The sequence below is a fragment of the Bos indicus x Bos taurus genome, chromosome 5 (assembly GCF_003369695.1).
Source record: "Bos indicus x Bos taurus breed Angus x Brahman F1 hybrid chromosome 5, Bos_hybrid_MaternalHap_v2.0, whole genome shotgun sequence".
NCBI classification, from domain to species: domain Eukaryota; kingdom Metazoa; phylum Chordata; class Mammalia; order Artiodactyla; family Bovidae; genus Bos; species Bos indicus x Bos taurus.
The window spans coordinates 88319771-88340003 of record NC_040080.1 but is presented as its reverse complement, the minus strand read 5'-3'; the positions used below and the strand labels follow the sequence as shown (position 1 = coordinate 88340003).

The window sequence follows — 20233 nt, the reverse complement described above, 5'->3', positions numbered from 1 at the left end:
TTCCACTTTAGCATCTGTTATATTTTTTTGCAAATATTTGTTAACATGTGTTTCCACAGACCGAGTTTTTGAATCTAGGGGCAGACAATTTCTTTGGGATCTTTGACTTCCAGGATTTAGTTACACTGCCTGGCACATAGCAAAAATAACTATATATTAAAGGAATGTCTGTCCCCTATGATCTTAAGTGAGTCACTTGTTAAGCCTATAAAATACAATTGTATAGAATTGTTCTGATGACGAAGAATGCGATTTGTAGATTATAAACAGATTCTAAGACTAGTCTGTTTATTCTGCTTTGTAGGCCCTTTCTCATCTTTTCCAGTCAAATCTATCTTACTGTTTCGAAGTAGCTTTGTCCAATAGAAATACGTAAGCCGCATATACAAACACCTTAGTAGCCATATTTAAAAAGCTAAAAGAAGTAGGTGAAGTGAATTTAAACATTTTAGCTCAACATATTCAAAATATTGTTTATTAGCTATTGTACATTTCGCTAATTTTGTCTTCCGAATTATCTGGTGCGTATGTTACAACACACCTCTGTCTGGACTGTGGCTGGTGGCTTTCGCAAACTGGACAATACAGCCGCAAGGCCTACTTGAGACACACGTCTTGGGTGAAGTCAACCTCGTTCAGAATTAGTGACTCTTCCTCAGCGCTCTCTCAGCCCCTTATCATCATCGTCATTTTCTTGAAACCTAGAAGGTGAGCTCCTTGAAGAATTCAGACCGTTGTCTCTAGAAATCAGCCTCATAGCGATTGCCGGCGTATAATCAGCGGTTGTTATAATGTCAAAGTAATTAACGAACCCAAGCGCAAAGGACCCGGCGGGGGGCCGAGTGGCCGGGAGGGAAGATGACCAGTCAGGGAGAGGGCGGGGCTGAGCAACCACCTTCAGCCGGGATCCGCGCGCTCGGGCCAGCGACGCCCCGGGGTGGCGGGCGCTGAAGTGCGGGGCTGGGCCGGCCGGGGGTCGCCAGAACCGCAGCCCGTCCCCTGCACCGGCCCCTCCCCTCTTAGCGCCGCCGCGGCCGCCGAGCCCCGGAAGCGGGCGGGGATTTCCTGTGCCCGCCCCACCCGCACCAGCCGGGCCGCCGTCTCCGCCTGTCGCTGGCTCCGCGGACGCCGGCTCCGACGAAGCGAGGGCGGAGGGGAGGGGCAGCCGGCGCCCGGGAGGGAGACACCGGGCTGCAGGCCAAGCCGACCCGGGTGAGTTGGGACCGGGCCGGCGGGAGTCACCGCTGGAGGGAGGGACACCTGGCTTCCCCTGGCGGCGAGTGGGGCCGGTCACCCGTGGGGGCGGGGAGGAGGGTCGACGCGGCCTCTGGGTCGCTTGCCATTCCCAGGTTCGGCTTCGCTGACATTCTGTGCCCGCCCCTCTCCTGTCTCTTCGTCCCCAGCGTCGTCGCTGTCAGGCCCCGCGGGTTCCCGCCGCTGTCACCGCGCGCAGGTTTCCCCGTGGCTCCTTTTTCTTCACTTGCTCCTGTCCCAGTTCACGGGCAACCTGTTTTCTGACCTCACTTCCCCTGCTCCAGCTCTGCCTCTCTCTCGAGTTCTCTGAAACCTGACCCTCTCCCGGGGCACGGAGACGAAGAGGGATGAAGCAACCCAACTCTGGAGTGGGCACCCGTCCCGCCCACACCCTGCCCGGGAACGGGGCCAGGCTTCTCTGACAGCGACTGTCCCTATGCCCTTGGGCTACTACTCATTTCAGTAGCGTGGCCCTTTCTCTGTCCAACAGCACTCGCTGCAGAAACCAACTTCTGCAGGTGCCATGCCCCCCTAAGATATGTGAAGCAAAAGGGGAAACGAAACTTCTAGAACCCTGACTCCAGTAGGCCTGAGGTACATCCTGGAACCAGGAAAATCCAGGTTAGGGCTGATACCTTAACTGCCCAGGTGCTGGCTCCGACAGCATGCACATCTTAGCAAAGGCAATCTGAGGACAAGTACTTGCCCCCTCCTTTGCTGAGATTTCTTCCACAGGTTTTCTGTCAGTGGTCTGGAGAGTCTCACATCTGGCCTGAGAAAGAGGCTTCCTATCAAGGGACTCTGCTGCTAGGGAGATGGAGAAATGGATCTCAGACAGGTGTCCAGATATTTACCTAGAGGTAAAGCCCTGAGGGAGGACTTTCCAAGGAAGCTAGTGGATGAGGAAGACCTTTGGTAAAGAGGGGGAATCCATGCTTTACATATTAGAAGTGACGAGAACACAGGGGCTGGAATTCAGAGGAGAAATCTAAAATGGAACTCCCCCTTTATTGCTTTATTGGGAATTTTCCTTTCTCATGAGAAGTCTCTGAAAAGGAAACCTCCTAAGCTGGGAATCAGTCCAGAATATTCCCAAGAGGCCCTGAGACATCTTTGGACATCTGAGATGAAAGGGGAATTTGTTCCCTTGCTGTTCATTGAGCTTAGGGTTCTCATTTACCTCTTTTGTCAAAGACAGATAGGCAAGAAAATAAACAACTTGACATTTGTCATTATCTGTTCCGGGCTTCTGGGTTCTTGGAAATGTCATTAGATGAATGTGAGTGAGCCAGAACAGTTACAGAGGTTCTGACCTGTTTTTGGAACACTTTGACTGGCTCTGATTGCTTGGGCATTGAATAAGAATCACAAAAATATGATGTTGCCAAGCAAAAAGTGACTCTGCACAGTCTTACAGGCTTTCTTTGCTGTAAGGCAGGGAGACTGCTATCACAACACAAACTGTCGTGCTCCGAAGAGGTCCAGAGCAAAGAGCCTTCAACTCTGTGCACTGCAGGATTATTAAGAATTTTTAAATCTTACCTAAATCTATTCTCTTGCAATCAAGAGAAGAGATCTACATAGAGAAAGAAAACATCTCTCTTTTTATTCATTGGCAGCATCATTCATGAGCCTTCTTCCCAAGGCAAGAGAAGACTAGGTCCATTGTTTTGAACTTTTCCCTAATGGACATATTTCCCATCCCTTTCTTAACTTTTGTTTCTTGTGATGGAATACACTGTGGCTTCACCATATCCTTCTTTAAAATTGAATATGTTTTTATAATTAGATCTGACTGGTTCTATCATGTGTCTCAGGTTCTTTGCTGTGTCTTAAATCACAGGGCTGTTATTCACCCCAGGGTCATGTTAGCAACACCTGTTTCCCCTTTTTCTACCTATATGAAATTCTTTCTGTTCTTTTTTTTTTTTTCTTTAGACATAGCTCCTCACTGACAACAGTTTCTCTTATCTGTTAGGGTTGCTTTAGAATCTTACATCTGCTTTCCAAGTTATTGATCTGTCCACCATATTTACTACCAGTTCTGATTTTCAACAGCAGAATGATAGGTTGTAAGTCTCTTAGTTGAGGCTTGTTCTAAGATACCATTTGGTTCAGCCTTATGAGAAATACACCATTTGACTAGGATTAATACCTATAGTAATCATTTCATTCTAAACTGATGAGAATGGAGTTTGTGGCAGAAAATCTTATGTGGGATTACCTCCGTTTTTGTTGAATGCAAATCTGTTTGCATTCCCTCTTGCATATTTCCAGATTGCTTATTTTCAGTGGTTGAGATTCCCAGATTAAGTATTTTCCATGGTTGAAATTAATTGATAGCTTTTGAATTTCCAGGGTTTTTTTAAATGAAGTTCTGCAAACCATGAGGTCCCCAAAATAACCATTAGTGACTTTACTATATAGCACTTGCTCATTTCTGGCTCAGGTTCAGTTGATTGGAACACATAAAACTTATCTTCCATCAAGCTCTTCCTATCCAGTTTCATCTTTTATCCCTGGACTGTTCTCCCTTAGGATTATCACCCCTTTTCATTGTCATGGGCATAACTGATATGAATTTGTTCCAGGTCACAATTTGGGTTTGCAGCAAAAATGCTTTCAGAACAGACAGCAGCCCTGGGGACAGGATGGGAGTCAATGAATGTCCAGGTGGATAGAGCAGAGCCCCAGGTGGAAAGGGGAAGCCAGGAAGAGGGGCCATGGAGAACAGCTCCAGGGCCATTGGAGCACCTATGCTGTGACCTTGAAGAGGAGCCACAGTCCCTTCAGGAGAAGGGTGAGAGCCCATAGGGTGTGTGTGGGAAGCACAATGCAGAGAATAATCTTCTAATCTCTATTGAAAAAGTAGAATTAAAAATCTCCCAATGGCCATGGACTGAGTGAACAGCACAGTTAGTACCAGGACTAGGCCACAGAAATAGAAAAAACTTACAGGCCCTAGTCAGAAAAATATAAGAAGCATCTGGATTCTGCAAACCATGTAACTGGGTTTCTCCCATTTCTTACATAATCACTCCCTCCACCTGTTACACGGTTAGTGGTAACAAATATGGGAGACAAAGGAAGTGACAGAAACACTGACTGCCACTGGAAAACACACCCAGTAAAATGCACTTTACAAGATGAAAATTACATTTGAATAATATAAATTCAAACCACAGCTAGTTTAATAGAAATGAATGACATAAATGCTCTACTAAAAACCACTCAGTACCCTTTCAGAACATTTGAGGGAAGGTCTCTTCTACTACAGTACATTTATGCATTTGAGTCTTACCAGTGGACATAGATATAGGGGAAAAATACGACGCTTAAGCCTCACTAAAATAGGTCCCAGGCTGTAACTGGAAAAAGATGGATGCTCCATCTCTAATGGTTCCTCTCTCCCCTCACCAGCTCAGTCCACTCCCTGGGTTCCTGCCATTCCCCAAGAAGGGAGCACTGGAGACTGGGAGATGGCAGCTGCACTTCTTGCGGCGGGATCACAGGTGGGCTATGTTCTTCTCTTGGCCTCTCTCAAGGTCTCATCACTGCTGCCTTTCTGTAGCCTTTGTGTCATTCCATTGGGCTTCCCTGGTGGCTCAGATGGTAAAGAATCATCCTGCAGTGCAGGAGACCTGAGTTTGATCCCTGGGTTGGGAAGATCCCTTGGAGAAGGGAACGGCTACCCACTCCAGTATTCTGGCCTGGAAAATTCCATGGACAGAGGAGCCTGGCAGGCTACACAGTCCACGGGGTTGTAAAGAGTCAGACACGACTGAGTGACTTTTACTTCATTTCATTTAATTAATTTGTCATTTCACTTGATCACTATTGGTATTTAGTCTGATATCTTCACAGATTCTATCCCTTTCTAAGGAACTTATAACCTTTTGAAAAATGAATGGAGGCATGATGAGAAGAAGAAAATTCCTACAGATTGAGTTTGTTTTGTTTTAATAGATAGCTATGCTAGCCACAGGGAGAATTTAAGAAAAATTCACTAATGTTTATTAAGAAATAAATCTTGGGCTTTCCTGTTTGTCCAATGCTTAGGAATCTACCTGCCAATGAAGGGGACACAGGTTTGATCCCTGGTCTGGGAAGATTCCACATGCCATGGGGCAACAAAGCCCAAGTGCCACAACTACTGAAGCCCGTGCACCCTAGAGCCCGAGCTCAATAACAAGAGAAGCCACCACAATGAGAAGCCCATTCACTACAACTGGGGAGTAGCCCCTGCTCACCACAACTAGAGAAAGCCCATGCACAGCAACAAAGACGCAGCACAGCCAAAAATAAATAAATTACTTTAAATTTAAAAACAGAAATCTGGAAAGATTAGGAAAAGAGGACCTGGAGGAAGCTTGGAAGAACATAAAGTAGACTGGATTAGGTGGATGATGGAGCATTTATGGACATGAATAAAAGATAGAAAGATATGAAGAGGGGCAGCACCAGAGACAGAAAACAAGTTTAGATTCAGAAGGCAAGGGGAGAGCCATGGGAAGTTAGTAATAATAGTAGTTGTAGTATCCACACTCCCAGAGTGCTTACCATGTTTGCTGCTCTTTGAGTGCTTTATGTACATTAACTCATTTAACCCTGAGAGAAACACAGTTATCCCCAGACAAGAAAATTGGACAGGAAGAGGTTAAGGCACTTGTGTAAGGTCATACTGCTAATGTAAGTGACAGAGCTAGGAGTCATTTGGCTCCAGAATCTGGGCTCCTAACTGTCAGACTCTGCTGCCTTAAAAGATAAGGACATGGCATAATAGGGGGAGGAGGCCAGAAAGAATATTTTATCCATATTGTTTTGTACAGATAGGAAAGGAAAGGTCAAGTAGAGAAAGGAGGAACTTGTACACAATTTCTGCAGTGAAGAAAGGCAGCAAGAATAGTCCAAGAAAGGCAGATGAGAAGAGACTGGGTAGACATTTGTAACTACACAGAGGGACCAATGAGTTTGTGGTGCCTCCAACTTCTCATGGTCCCAACTTGGGAATCTCCTCTACAGACATTATTGCTCACACCCTGACCATTACTTTTACCCCTTTCCTCGTCACCAAAACCATGTTCCCTGCCCAGGAACCTCTGGGCAGTTCTTTTTCTAGACCTTCTCTTGCCACCTCTCCTCTACTACCACCTTAGCCTTCTATACTGAGACCCCATTTTCCTTAAAGAACAGCTGCTGACAGATGATGCTGCATTTTGTTTCAGGGCCTGGTAACCATCAAGGATGTGTCACTGTGCTTCTCTCAGGAGGAGTGGAGGAGCCTGGACCCTTCTCAAACAGACTTCTATGGAGAATATGTCATGCAGGAAAACTGTGGGATAGTGGTCTCCCTGAGTAAGCACAACCTTCCCCAGCCACTCAATGACTGTACTCTAGGAGAGTGGAGCCATCTGCTCTGGGACTGTTGCATAGTGTCCATTTGGGGTTCTTTTCTTGGCAGGAAATCTGTCTAGGTTTCCACTAGGGAAAGAGCACTAGGGTTAATCCAAAGAGAATAGAAGTGTCACTTTCTTAAAAACAACAACAAAATGCTGTGAATTATTAGAGAACTTTAGGCAATTCTTGGTTGGGAATTGGGAGGTTCTTTCAGAGAGAAGGACACCTAAGAAGTGGAACTGAGTCGTTGGAAACTCAGAAACCATATAGGAAAGATGAGAGTGGGGGTGGGGGTGAGACAGCTGTAGTAGGGCTAATTAAGTGAAGGTAGGACCAGAAAGAACACTTGAGCTGAAAGTATTTGAAATTTGCACAAAAGAAAACACTTGGAAAGAGAATATGATTTTCTGAAAGAAGAGGAGACTTAACAGAAATGGGAGTGGGGAGAGGGAAAGGCTTGTTGTATCTGGCCTTCTTTATCTATAGAGTTCAAAGGAATAATCTAGGAAAAAGCTTTTTTCAGAAATGAAAATTACAGTTGAATAAACTGACATCTCTGTTTTTTTCTCCCACGGTCAGGATTTCCAATTCCCAAACTGGATATGCTTTCTCAACTAGAAGGAGGAGAAGAACAATGGGTCCCTGACCCCCCAGACTTAGAAGAGAGGGACATTCTGAAGGTCACATACACAGGTGATGATGTATGATAGACTCAGCCGCGACCTTCGCCCCTTTTGGAGGTTTATCATTACATGTCCCTCCAACCCCTCCTCTGCCTCAGACAGTTATAGCATTGAATGGTTTAGAGATCTTTTTCTTCAAAAGCAAGACTGTAACATAATAATTTAGAGGGCAGGCTCTAGCGCCAAACTTTGTGGATCTGAATCTAGGACCATTCCTGTGGAACCTTGGAAAAATAATTAACTTCTCTTTGAGTTCCTCATCTATAAATTATTATGAGATTTAAATATGTTACCATAGTCGAACAGTACCAAGCACATAGTAAGCACTCAATAAATGTTAGTTGTTGTTGTTCAACCTCCCACCCATTGTAGAAATGCCTTCCACAATGTCTCCAGTGTTGCTGACAAGGTGTCACCTGGCCAGTGATTTCAGACCATTCCTCACCTCTCTTCATGGTGATGGTGATTAATAGTTTTTTTAAGTGCTAAATAAATAATAGTAAATAAATAGATAACAACAATAGCATGGACTATTTAATAGTGTCTAACATATGCAGGTACTAGTCTATCTGTCTTACAACATCTACCTTATAATTATTCCCATTTTGCAGAAGAAGACATGAAGGCCTACAGAAGTGTAGTGGGAAAACAGATTTTCTGGGTATCTGTCTCCTAAGTCTAAGCTTTAACCACTGTACCTGTTACACTGTCTTGTACAACATTAAAATCTGTTCTCTCAGCCCTTATGGGGTGAGGTTTAGACCCTAATAGGCATCACACAGCCTCATTTGTGACTAAGTCCTGGGCTCCTCGTGACTCACCTCTTGGGGTCTGTATTTTCCTTTTTCCACAGGAGACGGAAGTGAGCACGAGGGGGATACCCCTGAACTAGAAGCAGAGCCTCCCAGAATGTTATCTAGTGTGTCTCAAGATACTGTTCTCTGGAACCCAGAGCAGGATGCAAACTGGGATTCCATGCCCAGAAGCTCCAGAGGCATGCTCCTAGGCCCACCTTTTCTTCAGGAAGACAGCTTCTCAAACCTTCTGTGTAGCACAGAAATGGATTCCCTGTTAAGACCACACACGTGCCCCCAGTGTGGTAAACAGTTTGTGTGGGGCTCCCACCTGGCCAGGCACCAGCAGACACACACTGGGGAGAGGCCCTACAGCTGCCTCAAGTGTGAGAAGAGCTTTGGGAGAAGACATCACCTGATCCGACACCAGAAAACCCACCTACATGACAAGCCCAGCAGGTGCTCTGAGTGTGGCAAGAATTTCCGATGCAACTCCCATCTAGCCAGCCACCAGAGAGTGCACGCAGATGGCAAATCCTGCAAGGGCCAAGAGGTTGGAGAGAGCCCTGGGGCTAGGAAGCGACAGCGTGTGCCACCTGTGCCAAAGTGCCACGTGTGCACTGAGTGTGGGAAGAGCTTTGGCCGACGGCACCACCTGGTGAGACACTGGCTGACACACACCGGGGAGAAGCCCTTCCAGTGCCCACGCTGTGAGAAGAGCTTCGGCCGCAAACATCACCTGGACAGGCACCTGCTGACCCACCAGGGACAGAGTCCCCGGAGCAGCTGGGACAGAGGGACGTCTGTCTTTTGAAATCTATTTCTGCTGCAGCTGTAGTCACATCTGTCAGCCGGTGCTACCAGGAATCTCTGCCAGAGCTGCCCCCTCTCCTGTACCCCCGTGGTCAGAATCATGAGTCCTGGCCCCATCCCTAGAGAGATGCAGTTCCAGCATTAGCCAGAGCCTTTCTCCCCAGTTCTGTGAGATGCCACACAAAGTAGAGTTCTTTGGGCAAAACTTTTGGGAAATGCTGCTTACTGGGTGGGCTGATATTCAGCCTGAATCCGTTCTCCAGGGTACAGTGGTACCAGCAGTTTGTGGCTAAGGCCCATTCTGATTGGTGGAAGCCTGTGCCATACCAGTTGTTAAATATTTTGAGTATCATGCTTCTGTAACATAAATATTCTGTCTATATATATAGAGAGAGAGAGAAAACACATACTAGCTTATTAAAGGCTCGAAAATTTATGCATTAGAGCAAATGGTTAAGCCTTTCTTACTGCAGTATTTCCTAAATTTATTTGACCTCAGTATCCTTTTTGTCTTGCATCTCACAGAACTGGTGACTCCTTGAACCACACTGGCGAACACTGGGTTACAGAGTAATAAGGAAACAGGAGACAGAGAGTGATCAGGCACCCAGAGCCCCCTTTTTTATCCAAATGAAAGCTGAGGGGCAGACCTCATTCCTGTGTGGGCCCATCACCCCTACTCCAATCATCTGAATATACATCCACACCTCTCACCCCACCTGCTGAAAACAAACAGTAACCTTCTCACCCCCTGTTCCTGCTCCCTTCATCCTGCATATACATATATCTAGCTGAGAGATCGCGCTACAGTGTTAAGAGATGGACCTTATACCCCCAGGTAAGCCAGGCCCACACAGAAGAAAAATACTTCATTCCCTTGAACAGACCCCTCTCCTCTTTACAGTGTCTTTATGTGTCTGTGTATCTGTGTGCAGGGTCTTTGAAGAGAGCATGCCAAGTGCAAACTGTATAAGCTAGATTTTCTAGGGGCTGTGTTCTGGGGATGAGGGTAGTGGGGATTGTATGGGGTTTTTGGTTTGTTTTGTTTCAAGATAATAAGCAAGCTGAGAGATTAAGGGAGCCCTAGTAGAAAGGTTTAAGTTTTGGGGGTTGAGGTATACAGCCTTCCCCAGGATCACTGAGATCAAGACAACTTGGATATGTAAGTCTAGGTCTGAATCTCTGGGCCACAGATTCTTTTTGCCTAAGTGGAGAGAGAGACATCCTCTGTGAGGTGAGCTATGTCTTATTAATTTCAAGTCAGGTGCATATAGCAGCTGTGTGCTGAGTGGGTTTGGGGGTCTTTATTTAAGTGCTGATAAGTTACAGCAGGAGTCACGGTGCTTGCAGATTGTTGTCGTCACTCTTGTTTGACGTTGATTGCCTCATCAAGGGCAGAGTTATTCTTGCAATCTCATTCCCCTAAATAGAACTTTAGGGAAAATGGCTGTGGCTTAGCTATTTGGCTGATGCAGGTAATAAGCTTTCTGGTTGGTTCTCCTCCCAGTTCTGGGAAAATGCACTGACTCTTAACTTGTATAAGTATTCTAACATTGTTCAATGCATTGGTCATTGTTTCTCTTTATTGATAATGTGTTAATACCAGTCTTATAATTTAAAAATTACCTTGTATGTAAGAGCACCTTGTAGGTAGGGAGGGAGAAGAGCGAAGAAGATGGAAGTGGGATATTTTCTCTTTAATGCTTAGATTCTGGTTTTTCCTTAACACACTTGTTTCTCAACCACAGCTGGTGGAATTAACCAGAGAGACGAGGAAGTGAGCTGCAACAATCTAGTTTAATGGCTTTTACACTTGCTTAGGAAAAACTGAGTGAATCATAGCTTCTTACAGTGGATATAACTTGAGCAATCCAGCCCCTACCTCCCTTCTGCTCAGGGCAGCCTTCCCATCTTGCCTAGAATGCACTTCTCTTGCTTATGTTCCTATGAGTAGAGCAAAATGGCCAGCCATTTGTAAGGCATCCTTGTCCCAGGTCCTCTGAGACAGGAGCATTTTAGGATCAGTATTAGGAGACACCCCAGGGCGTAGGAAAATACTGGATTCCATTGGCAAAACTGAATGTGCCATTTCTTTTACCTTCCACTATACCTCATACATTAACACAGTCAGCTCTATGTGAGCATTGTCCAGAACCTGTTTTGGATCACAGACCCTTTTGAGAATCTGATAAAAAACAGAAACTCACTTTTGAGAAGAAAAGACAGTAGTAGTTCACTCAGTTTTGCATACACATTCAGCAGGGTCACAGCCCATCCATGGAATTACTAAATGGGGGTCAAAGAGAAGGAGTTACCCTGATCCAATATGGTCATTCTATATTTGTGTCAAGAATTACATGGCAAGGATCTCTAAACATTTTAAGGACTAAGATACCAGCGGCAGTAGGATATCAGGAGAGTGTTCAGTCTTTAATGATTTGAATGGTATTGCTTACACTCTGTGCTTTCTTAAAAATGTATATGACTTGGTGACAAATCGAGTTTCTCACAAACCTTGTTCTAAAGACTTGTATGAGGTGACCCTCCATACCATTGGATCACACCTCTTAAAAACCAGGTGTTAACCTCCAGCCTTTGATCTCTTGTAATTTTAAGGAGGGAAAATGAAGCCCCCAAAGTGTAGGTGCACTCAGCACCCAACTGAAAGGCATCGTGGAGTCTAAGGGCATTTGGCAGAAGGGGCATCCCTTTAGGTCATTTCTACTGTACCACTGTCTTCTCTACCTCCGTCCAACACCACTTCCCTTGGACAAAAAATAAAATAAGCAACAGCCACCAGCTGGGTAAAGAGATTTCAGTCATTTTTCCCTCAGGGAAAACTCCCATCTTCCTCCCAGCTCCCTCTGCCACATGTCTACCCTACCCTATCCCCTTTAAATAAAAAAATGTCTCCGTGTTCTCTCTGGACAAAATGTAAAATAGGGAAGTCTGTCTTTAGTAACCTGTCACCTTTTTTCCTCTGTGTGGTGCCTCTACCCTATTCAGAGCCCAAGTATCCCTGCCTTTCCACCCCATTAGGGTATCTCTGCAAAGAATCCCTTGCAATGAAGACTATAGCCAAAGGGTTGACTTTCCCAGAGCTATCTACATTTTAAGCTGTAGCTCTGATAGCGACTTAGCAGCAGCAGCAGCAGCTGATAGTGGAAGAAGGAAAAGTTTTCTTGTTAAAATGATGTTATGCATTCAGGGAGCAAAGAGGTGATAATTTGGGATAAAATCCTCACCTTTCCAGCACTCCCACAATCAAATCACTATTTCTTGTTTCCATCAAGGGCAAAGTGAGCCCTGACTCAGAACCAGAGGTTCCAGAGAACAAGTTCTTTCCCGCTCTGTTCAGTTGAGTGCTCTGGATGAGGGTGAGCAGGGCTGGGCAACAACAGAGAGTGAAATCTATTCCCTTGGATCCCTTAGAGATTCTGAGATGGCAAAATTTATGGGTCTCAAATGAATCTTTGGACCAGCAACATCAACATCACCTAGAAGAAGTTATCTTAGAAATGTAAATTTTCACCCTGGACAAACTGATTCAGACACTGGGGATGGAATCCAGCAATTGGTCTTTAACCTGCCTCTCAGGGTATTTGATGTGGACCCAAGTCGGGACGGAACAAATGGAACCAATGGCTAGGAGATCCAGATTCCATTTTAACCAGTGGTTCCTCACCCTCTTCAAATAGCTGCTGCTGCTGCTGCTAAGTCACTTCAGTCGTGTCCGACTCTGTGCGACCCCATAGACAGCAACCCACTAGGCTCCCCTGTCCCTGGGATTCTCCAGGCAAGAACGCTGGAGTGGGTTGCCATTTCCTTCTCTAATGCAGGAAAGTGAAAAGTGAGAGTGAAATCATTCAGTCGTGTCTGACTCTTAGCGACCTCATGGACTGCAGCCTACCAGGCTCCTCCATCCATGGGATTTTCCAGGCAAGAGTACTGGAGTGGGTTGCCATTGCCTTCTCCATTTTCAAATAGGGAGAGATGGAATCTTAACACCCGTGTTCTTAGATTTATTTTCTGCAAACTCCTAGGATAGTTGTTCCTCAGTTCAATTCCTCTTGAGTCCCAAGATATCCCACCAACCTTAAGTCAGAAAAAGAACTGGGTTAGTCACCAGTTTCAGAAATTGTGGTGGGGTAGCTACTAAGCTTCTGTAATTGGTTGAGGCTGGAGCTTCTAAAACAGGTACTGAGGTTTCACTGGTCTAGAAATCTAAAAAGACAAAAAGGAGCAGACATCTCAAAGATGGTAAATCCAACATAAAAATGGACATCCAAAGAAATGGTCCTCCTTATCTGGTCTTTTTCAGGCCTAATATGAGTTTCCCTGGAGGCAAAGGGGTGGGCATTTACTCAGCACAGAGGCAGAGTAAGGCCATTTGTCTCAAGCCCTTAAGGACCCAAGTATTCTTACCTCACAGTTGCACTGAAGACCAATAAGGTGCCATGCAAAGGATTTCTCACGATGATTTGGCCAACCCTGTGGGCAAGGGCAGCAGGAGGATCAGAGAGACCCCCAGGACATAGGAGGAGACCAGGCTCATTTAGTAAGATATGACATGAAATCTGAACCTAGACTGTTTACTAGGTAGAGGTTGTAACTAATTAAGCCACAGTGCCTATATAAAAAATGCATTTTTCTGCTTCGAAGATTCTGTCTTGGCCCTGATACCTCCTTCACCCTCTGTCCTAGACATACCCATGAGGATCCTTGCAAACCTGCTACCTCTTTGGGGCTCTGGAAGGTCAAAAGGTTAGCATGAACCCCAGTCTCTTTGGAAATGATCAGCTCCTCTCTCCTAAGGCACAGAAACTCTAGGCCTCAAGCTCTGCCTCTCTCCTGTCACTGCCTCCGTCTGTCCAATAAACAGCTTTTCTTCCACTCTGCACTCCCACTTCTCTTTTTCAATTTGGTTTGGTTCTCTCTTTTGTTTTTCCTGGGGAATGCCACACCTTCCCAAGGGCGTTTGTTTTTCCCAATTCCTACCCTTCCATTGTAGTTTCTCTCTTCCAGTTTCTAGCCAGTTCCATTCTATTGTGAGCCTACTTGCTACCTGTACCTCTGCCTATTGTCCAACTTCTTTTCTGTCATCTTCAAGCCTATTAAGAAGGGTCCTTTCTTCCCTGAGATTCTTGGCTTGGCTGTAGCAGCTCAGCCACCATCACCCTATTCTACGCCTCTCTCTTGTACATACCTTCCCACATCTGGACAAGGCCAAGGTTGCCTGTACTGCCAAACCCAGGCCCCTTACACCCTCCCTACAGACTCTTCTTCCCTTGATGCAGTCTCCAAAACTCAGTCCCCTCCTGTCCTTTTTGGCTCCTAAGAAGAAGCTTCAATTCTACAAGCCATTTTTTGTGTGCTTACTATGTGCCAGGTGTGGGCTGTCCCAAGCCTGGAGGACTGAGTACGGCCATGGTCCCTACACTCAGCATCTTTCTCAGCTGACCCCTCCCTTGCCAGCACTTTGCTGCCATACCTCAGAACACCATGCATCAGGCAGCCTCAGGGCTGTATACCCACTGGCCATCCAGCCTAACTACCTAATGCCTTCCAGATTTCTAGCTATTGTCTGACTTAGTTCCCTCTGATGGACAGTGAACTTCCCATGGATCATCCAACCAGGGACCTTCATCTCTATCTATAGAGATCTATAATCTACTCTTCATGGTCCTTGTCAGTTGAATAAAGGATGTATTGGCTGTGTCTCTGACTTCCTCTCTCCATCCTCTCCTCTCCCCTCCATTCTCAGCTCTTCTTTCCTGATACAACAAAGTGGGGAACACCAGACAGCTCTAGGGGGAGTCACACAGCCATGCAGGAGCCCCCTTGCTTCCCTTCCTGAAACAAACACCTTAAGGTACCCATGTTAGGTCTTCCCACCTTCCTCCTAGTGCCTTGGCTCCCAGATGTCACTTCCATCATCTGGGGATGCAACACATTCTGGAGACTGAGGGAGCAGAGTGCTGAGGAGGCCAGGCCAAGGGTCAGGGAACAAGGGCCTTGCACACAAACATAAGGAGGCATTCCATCTCAGGGTTGATTAAGTGCTGACCCACTCTCAGGAGACCCTTAGAGTGCTGAGCCTAAGTCTGGAACCTGAGGTGGTGATTGAATTGACCTCCCAGACAAATTCACAAGTACTGGAAGTTTGGGGGGACCCAGAAGAAACCAGCACAGTTGAGTCCACCAGATACATTCACCGTTGATGGTAAAGAGGATGGGCATCTGCTAGAGGGTATCAAAGGACAGGATGAGAAACAACATGGGGGAAAATGGAAAGCTGGCCTAGGGGAAACCACCCAGCCTGTGACCCACTGACGTGGCCTTTTACCCGTGGAGCTTCACTGGGATGGGGGCAGGAAACCATTCTGCAGGCACTGGGTACACCCCAAGGGCTTTGCTCTTCTCCATGGAAGTTGCCTTCAAGAGCTTCAGTCCTACTGCTTAGGGGTGATGTGTCTCTGTAGCTTTCTGAACACCAGCCAGGCTGTTTGCCAACCTGCCTTGTGCTCCATGTGTTTCCTTATTTTTTTGCATTCACTCCTAATTCCCACCCCCCCACCACCACCACCCCCCACCCCCCCCCCCCCCGTCACTTGGAATAAAGCTTTTGACATGTCTAGCCTCTCCCCTAACCAAAACGTGGAAGAGGGAAAGAACTGACAAGAGGAGGAGGAGAAACACAACTGTGATTGTTCATCGATGGGCCTGTCCTCTCCACCAACTCCAGTGGACTACTGACATCCTGACTTCCTTCTTACCATATCGATGTCTTTCCTAGCATTGACAGGACTCATGCTAACACCCCCTCAGCCAGTCTTCAGTCCCTCTCTTCCAAATCCTCTGGCTTTCTTTGAGCCCCTTTCAGCATGGTGTCCCTCTATCAATTCCCCAAATGGCCTATCTTCCTATCCTTACTGGGCACTTAGGTTTTGGCTGAATCTGCAGTCCAACCAGACAGCCTTGCTGTCTATCTCCAGAGGAAAAGGAAGAACAGGAGAAATCTATTGTATTGAGACCACTAACAAATGGAAATAGTTTCATGATCAGAAAACAACCCCCCCCCCACACACACACACACACACCATGTGTTGAGCATCTTTCCCTACAAGAAATCGCTAAATTATTAAAATACTCAAGTGTATAAATGAATTCTAAACTTCTGACCTTTCCCTACATTAACTCTTGTAGAGGCCTTACTCAACTACAACTATAGTGAAGAGAGCACTGAATTTGCAGTTAAAAGTCAATTTCTAATTGTACATTTTCTAACATTAGATTTTTCACTTAAAATCTAAGAGACTGTCATGAAGTAAAATGAAACAATGCATCCAAAACTATAAACCACTGTATAAGTGAAAAGGCTATAATTGACAATTATGTGGAAATTTCTACCTTATCTTTGAACAAGTTACAATTTATATGATTCTGAAAACAAATACAAGAAAAGATATGGTAGAGAGTTTTATTTCTATGTGTTTTCTACAGTTCCCATTACCTTCCCCTCACAACAGAAACAGGATTTTGTGTATCCTTCCAGTTTCTTTATACAGTTGCAAAGAGACACATTTTCCTTCACTTTACACAAAAGGTAGTTTGGTATACTCAGTGTCCTGAATTTTTTTTACTTCATCTATATTGGGGAGTTTGTCATAATACATAGAGAATCGTTATAGCTGTGTACTATTTCACTATGGAAGTTTCACAGTTTAATCAATCCCCTAATGCCATTACCTTACTTTCTTTTTTTGTTGTTGTTATTGCAATGCTGCAATTAAATACCTTGCACATAAGTCTTTACACAAATGCATTAATATCTAAAAAGTAAATTACTAAAAGTGGTTCCACTGAATCAAAGGACATTTGCATTTAAAATTATTAAAGCCAAATTTCTTCCACTGGGGTCATGGAGATCTACACTCTCACTAGCATTGTGTATTGTCACTCTGCTTATTTAACTTATATGCAGAGTACATCATGAGAAACCCTGGATTGAAAGAAGCACAAGCTGGAATCAAGATTGCCAGGAGAAATATCAATAACCTCAGATATGCAGATAACACCACCCTTATGGCAGAAAGTGAAGAGGAGCTACAAAGCCTCTTGTTGAAAGTGAAGAGGAAAGTGAAAAGGTTGGCTTAAAGCTCAACATTCAGAAAACTAAGATCCTGGCATCTGATCCCATCACTTCATGGGAAGTAGATGGGGAAACAGTGGAAGCAGTGTCAGACTTTATTTTTTGGACTCCAAAACCACTGCAGATGGTGATTGTGAGAGGAATAGGCAGGAAGGCCAGGGGTCTCCAAAAGGAGGAAACAGCCTGCAAGTGTCAGACATTTTTATCTCTTTTAAGCGGCAGGAGGAAACAAACTAGTGGTATTTTTTTCCTTCTCTATACAAATTTAAAAGGTTTCTCTTAAAATACTGTGTTGCCATAATGACACCTGGTTTCACCTGAGGTTAACTATTCTCAAACCTTGAGATAACCAGTGCATTTTTCTTATGGAAATATTTGTCTTAAGCTATGCTAATGTACTATGCATTTACCCCAAACTCGGTCTTCAAGTCTGTTCTGCCTTATGGCTCAGAATCTACTTGACAAACCAGCATGTTATATTCAGATATTGTTCCCCTAATCTATGTAAATGAAACTATTTGTATGGTAATCTGTCCTTCTACAAGATTCAAGTTAATCATTCTATGGCCCAGGATAAACCATGTGGTGCCAAGATTATTCCAAAATGCATTTTATGGGTGAGGGGCCTGATGCCATTCTGAGTTTTAAAACATTCCTTTCTTTCATTAACAAACTGTTACTGACTATATAACATCCAGCTGAAGACTAGCAGAGGGGTACTCTTTCTGCCCCCTTCTGATGCCTATGTCAAAAGCTTTCTCTAGCTCCTTTATACTTTAATAAAACTTAAAGGAGGCCTCAGACCAGATCAGTCACTCAGTCGTGTCCGACTCTTTGCGACCCCATGAATCGCAGCACACCTGGCCTCCCTGTCCATCACCAACTCCCGGAGTTCACTCAGACTCATGTCCATCGAGTCAGTGATGCTATCCAGCCATCTTATCCTCTGTCGTCCCCTTCTCCTCCTGCCCCCAATCCCTCCCAGCATCAGAGTCTTTTCCAATGAGTCAACTCTTCGCATAAGGTGGCCAAAGTACTGGACTTTCAGCTTTAGCATCAGTCCTTCCAAAGAAATCCCAGGGCTGATCTCCTTTAGAATGGACTGGTTGGATCACCTTGCAGTCCAAGGGACTCTCAAGAGTCTTCTCCAACACCACAGTTCAAAAGCATCAATTCTTCGGCGCTCAGCCTTCTTCACAGTCCAACTCTCATATCCATACATGACCACAGGAAAAACTATAGCCTGGACTAGACGAACCTTTGTTGGCAAAGTAATGTCTCTGCTTTTCAATATGCTATCTAGGTTGGTCATAACTTTCCTTCCAAGGAGTGAGCATCTTTTAATTTCATGGCTGCAGTCACCATCTGCAGTGATTTTGGAGCCCAGAAAAATAAAGTCTGACACTGTTTCCACTGTGTCCCCATCTATTTCCCATGAAGTGATGGGACCGGATGCCATGATCTTCGTTCTCTGAATGTTGAGCTTTAAGCCAACTATTTCACTCTCCTCTTTCACCTTCATCAAGAGGCTTTTTAGTTCCTCTTTGGTGTGCTGCAATTCATGGAGTCGCAGAGAGTCAAACACGACTGAGCGACTGAACTGAACTGAGCATTGTATATGAGTGCCTGTTTCCCCACAGCCTCACCAACAGAGTAGGTTCTCAAATATTTTGATTAAAAATGTTATATTATTGTTTTAATGTTCATTTCCTTTATGAGTAAAATTATACTTTTTTCCATATATTTCAAGGCCATTTTATTTGTTTTTTCAACAACCTCTGAATATTCGATGTTAGATGGCATCACAACTCTAAACCAAAAATTTTCTGACCATAATTGCACTAGGCAGTTGAGATAAAAGGAAAACAAAGAATTGAGGGCAGGGATGTTCTATTTGCTCTGACCAAAGTTAAATACCTAAATGTGCCACTAGAATGTGAGCACTAAAAAGTGGGAATTATGTTTTATCCATCTTTATTCTCAGCAAAACATTCACAATCTTGCAGACACTGATGAAGTGAGCTATTCTTGGCAGTTTCTCCATGGAGAATCATGACCTAAACATGTTAGAATCATGACCTAAACAATCTGGATGACCTACCTATGAGTTAAGATCATGCCTTATATTTAATCAGAGTACAGTCATACTAAATCACCTTATCAATGAAAATAATCTGAAATGACCATTGTTAGCTATGTAGATTATATACATAATTTACTTAATTTGGTAAGTTTACTGAGTGATTAATAACGTTTGCTTACATGAAGAAAAACATCATAATGCAAAGAGAAGCATGAAGATTCCTAGGAAATATAGAAAACAAGTTGTTGCCAGTGTCCTTCCCATCCTAATTTAGGGGAAAGGGATTTCTAATTTGAGATGATCTTGTTCTTTAAGTAAAAACATCCTGCAACTATAAAGGGGCAATAACATCTGGTGATCAAATAGGCATTTGATTAATCTGTTCTAATTGTGTTCAGTAGACAATATTTCTCTTTGCCTTTTTTTCAGGTGGCTATTTTCTGATTGTTTGCTTCATTCTGCCTCTTACAGACAATTCAACTGCATAGTAAAACTATAGCAGGGGGAGATTTCAAAGTTTAGATCATCTATAGATGAAATACAGGGCAAGCATTTTGCTGTTACTTGTATAGACTTAAAGGAGTGATCCTCATTTAAAGGTGTCAGTGAATATTAGCATCACTGAACTTTGTTTTAAATATAAATCCCGTGCCCCCTTATAAAAGATATCAGAATTTTCTGGGGAAAGTTTGGTCAAGTATACTCTAAAAAACTCATATGTACACTTCCCAAGGAACCATTTCTATATCCTGTCATAGCCGATGGCATGAGAACTGTTCTCATAGTGCGCTTTATGCCTGCTTTGAGAACCCAAAGAAATCATGTATTTGCTCCAATTTGGTATATAGTGCTTAGCACATGTGTTTTGAGAAGAGCAAAGATCTAGCTATTCATTACTTAGCCTTCCCCATCTTCTTTTATTTCTGATATGCATTCTGTATATCTTAGTAGTTTCCCCACTAGGAGATAGTACTTTCTCAGCTGATAATTCCCTTAATGAATTTTGTCAAAGCACACACCATGATGTCTAAGTCCCTCTTATCATTTTACAGACACT

At 44.3% G+C, this 20233-nt stretch overlaps 1 protein-coding gene across 2 annotated transcripts; it reads left to right on the top strand.

The window, feature by feature from the left end:
• The first annotated feature begins 1062 nt into the window (after positions 1-1062).
• ZNF641 (zinc finger protein 641) lies at positions 1063-11881 on the top strand. 2 transcript variants are annotated; one of them, XM_027542703.1, is made up of 6 exons: positions 1063-1212; positions 3846-4054; positions 4675-4766; positions 6480-6609; positions 7231-7344; positions 8188-11881. In XM_027542703.1, the coding sequence occupies exons 2-6, from the start codon at positions 3871-3873 to the stop codon at positions 8940-8942; spliced, it is 1275 nt and encodes a 424-aa protein (XP_027398504.1). In that variant the 5' UTR covers positions 1063-1212; positions 3846-3870; the 3' UTR covers positions 8943-11881. The 2 variants fall into 2 exon arrangements, with proteins under 2 accessions (XP_027398504.1, XP_027398505.1); XM_027542704.1 differs by lacking the exon at positions 3846-4054 and having other exon boundaries at positions 1135-1212.
• Positions 11882-20233: the final 8352 nt, after the last annotated feature.

Bases quoted from the DNA above. Each gene is read 5' to 3' on its own strand.
- ZNF641 (XM_027542703.1), top strand. From the start codon at position 3,871: ATGCTTTCAGAACAGACAGCAGCCCTGGGGACAGGATGGGAGTCAATG. The intron at 4,055-4,674 runs GTGAGAGCCCAT...TCCCCTCACCAG, and splicing joins ACAGTCCCTTCAGGAGAAGG to CTCAGTCCACTCCCTGGGTT. The intron at 4,767-6,479 runs GTGGGCTATGTT...ATTTTGTTTCAG, and splicing joins TTCTTGCGGCGGGATCACAG to GGCCTGGTAACCATCAAGGA.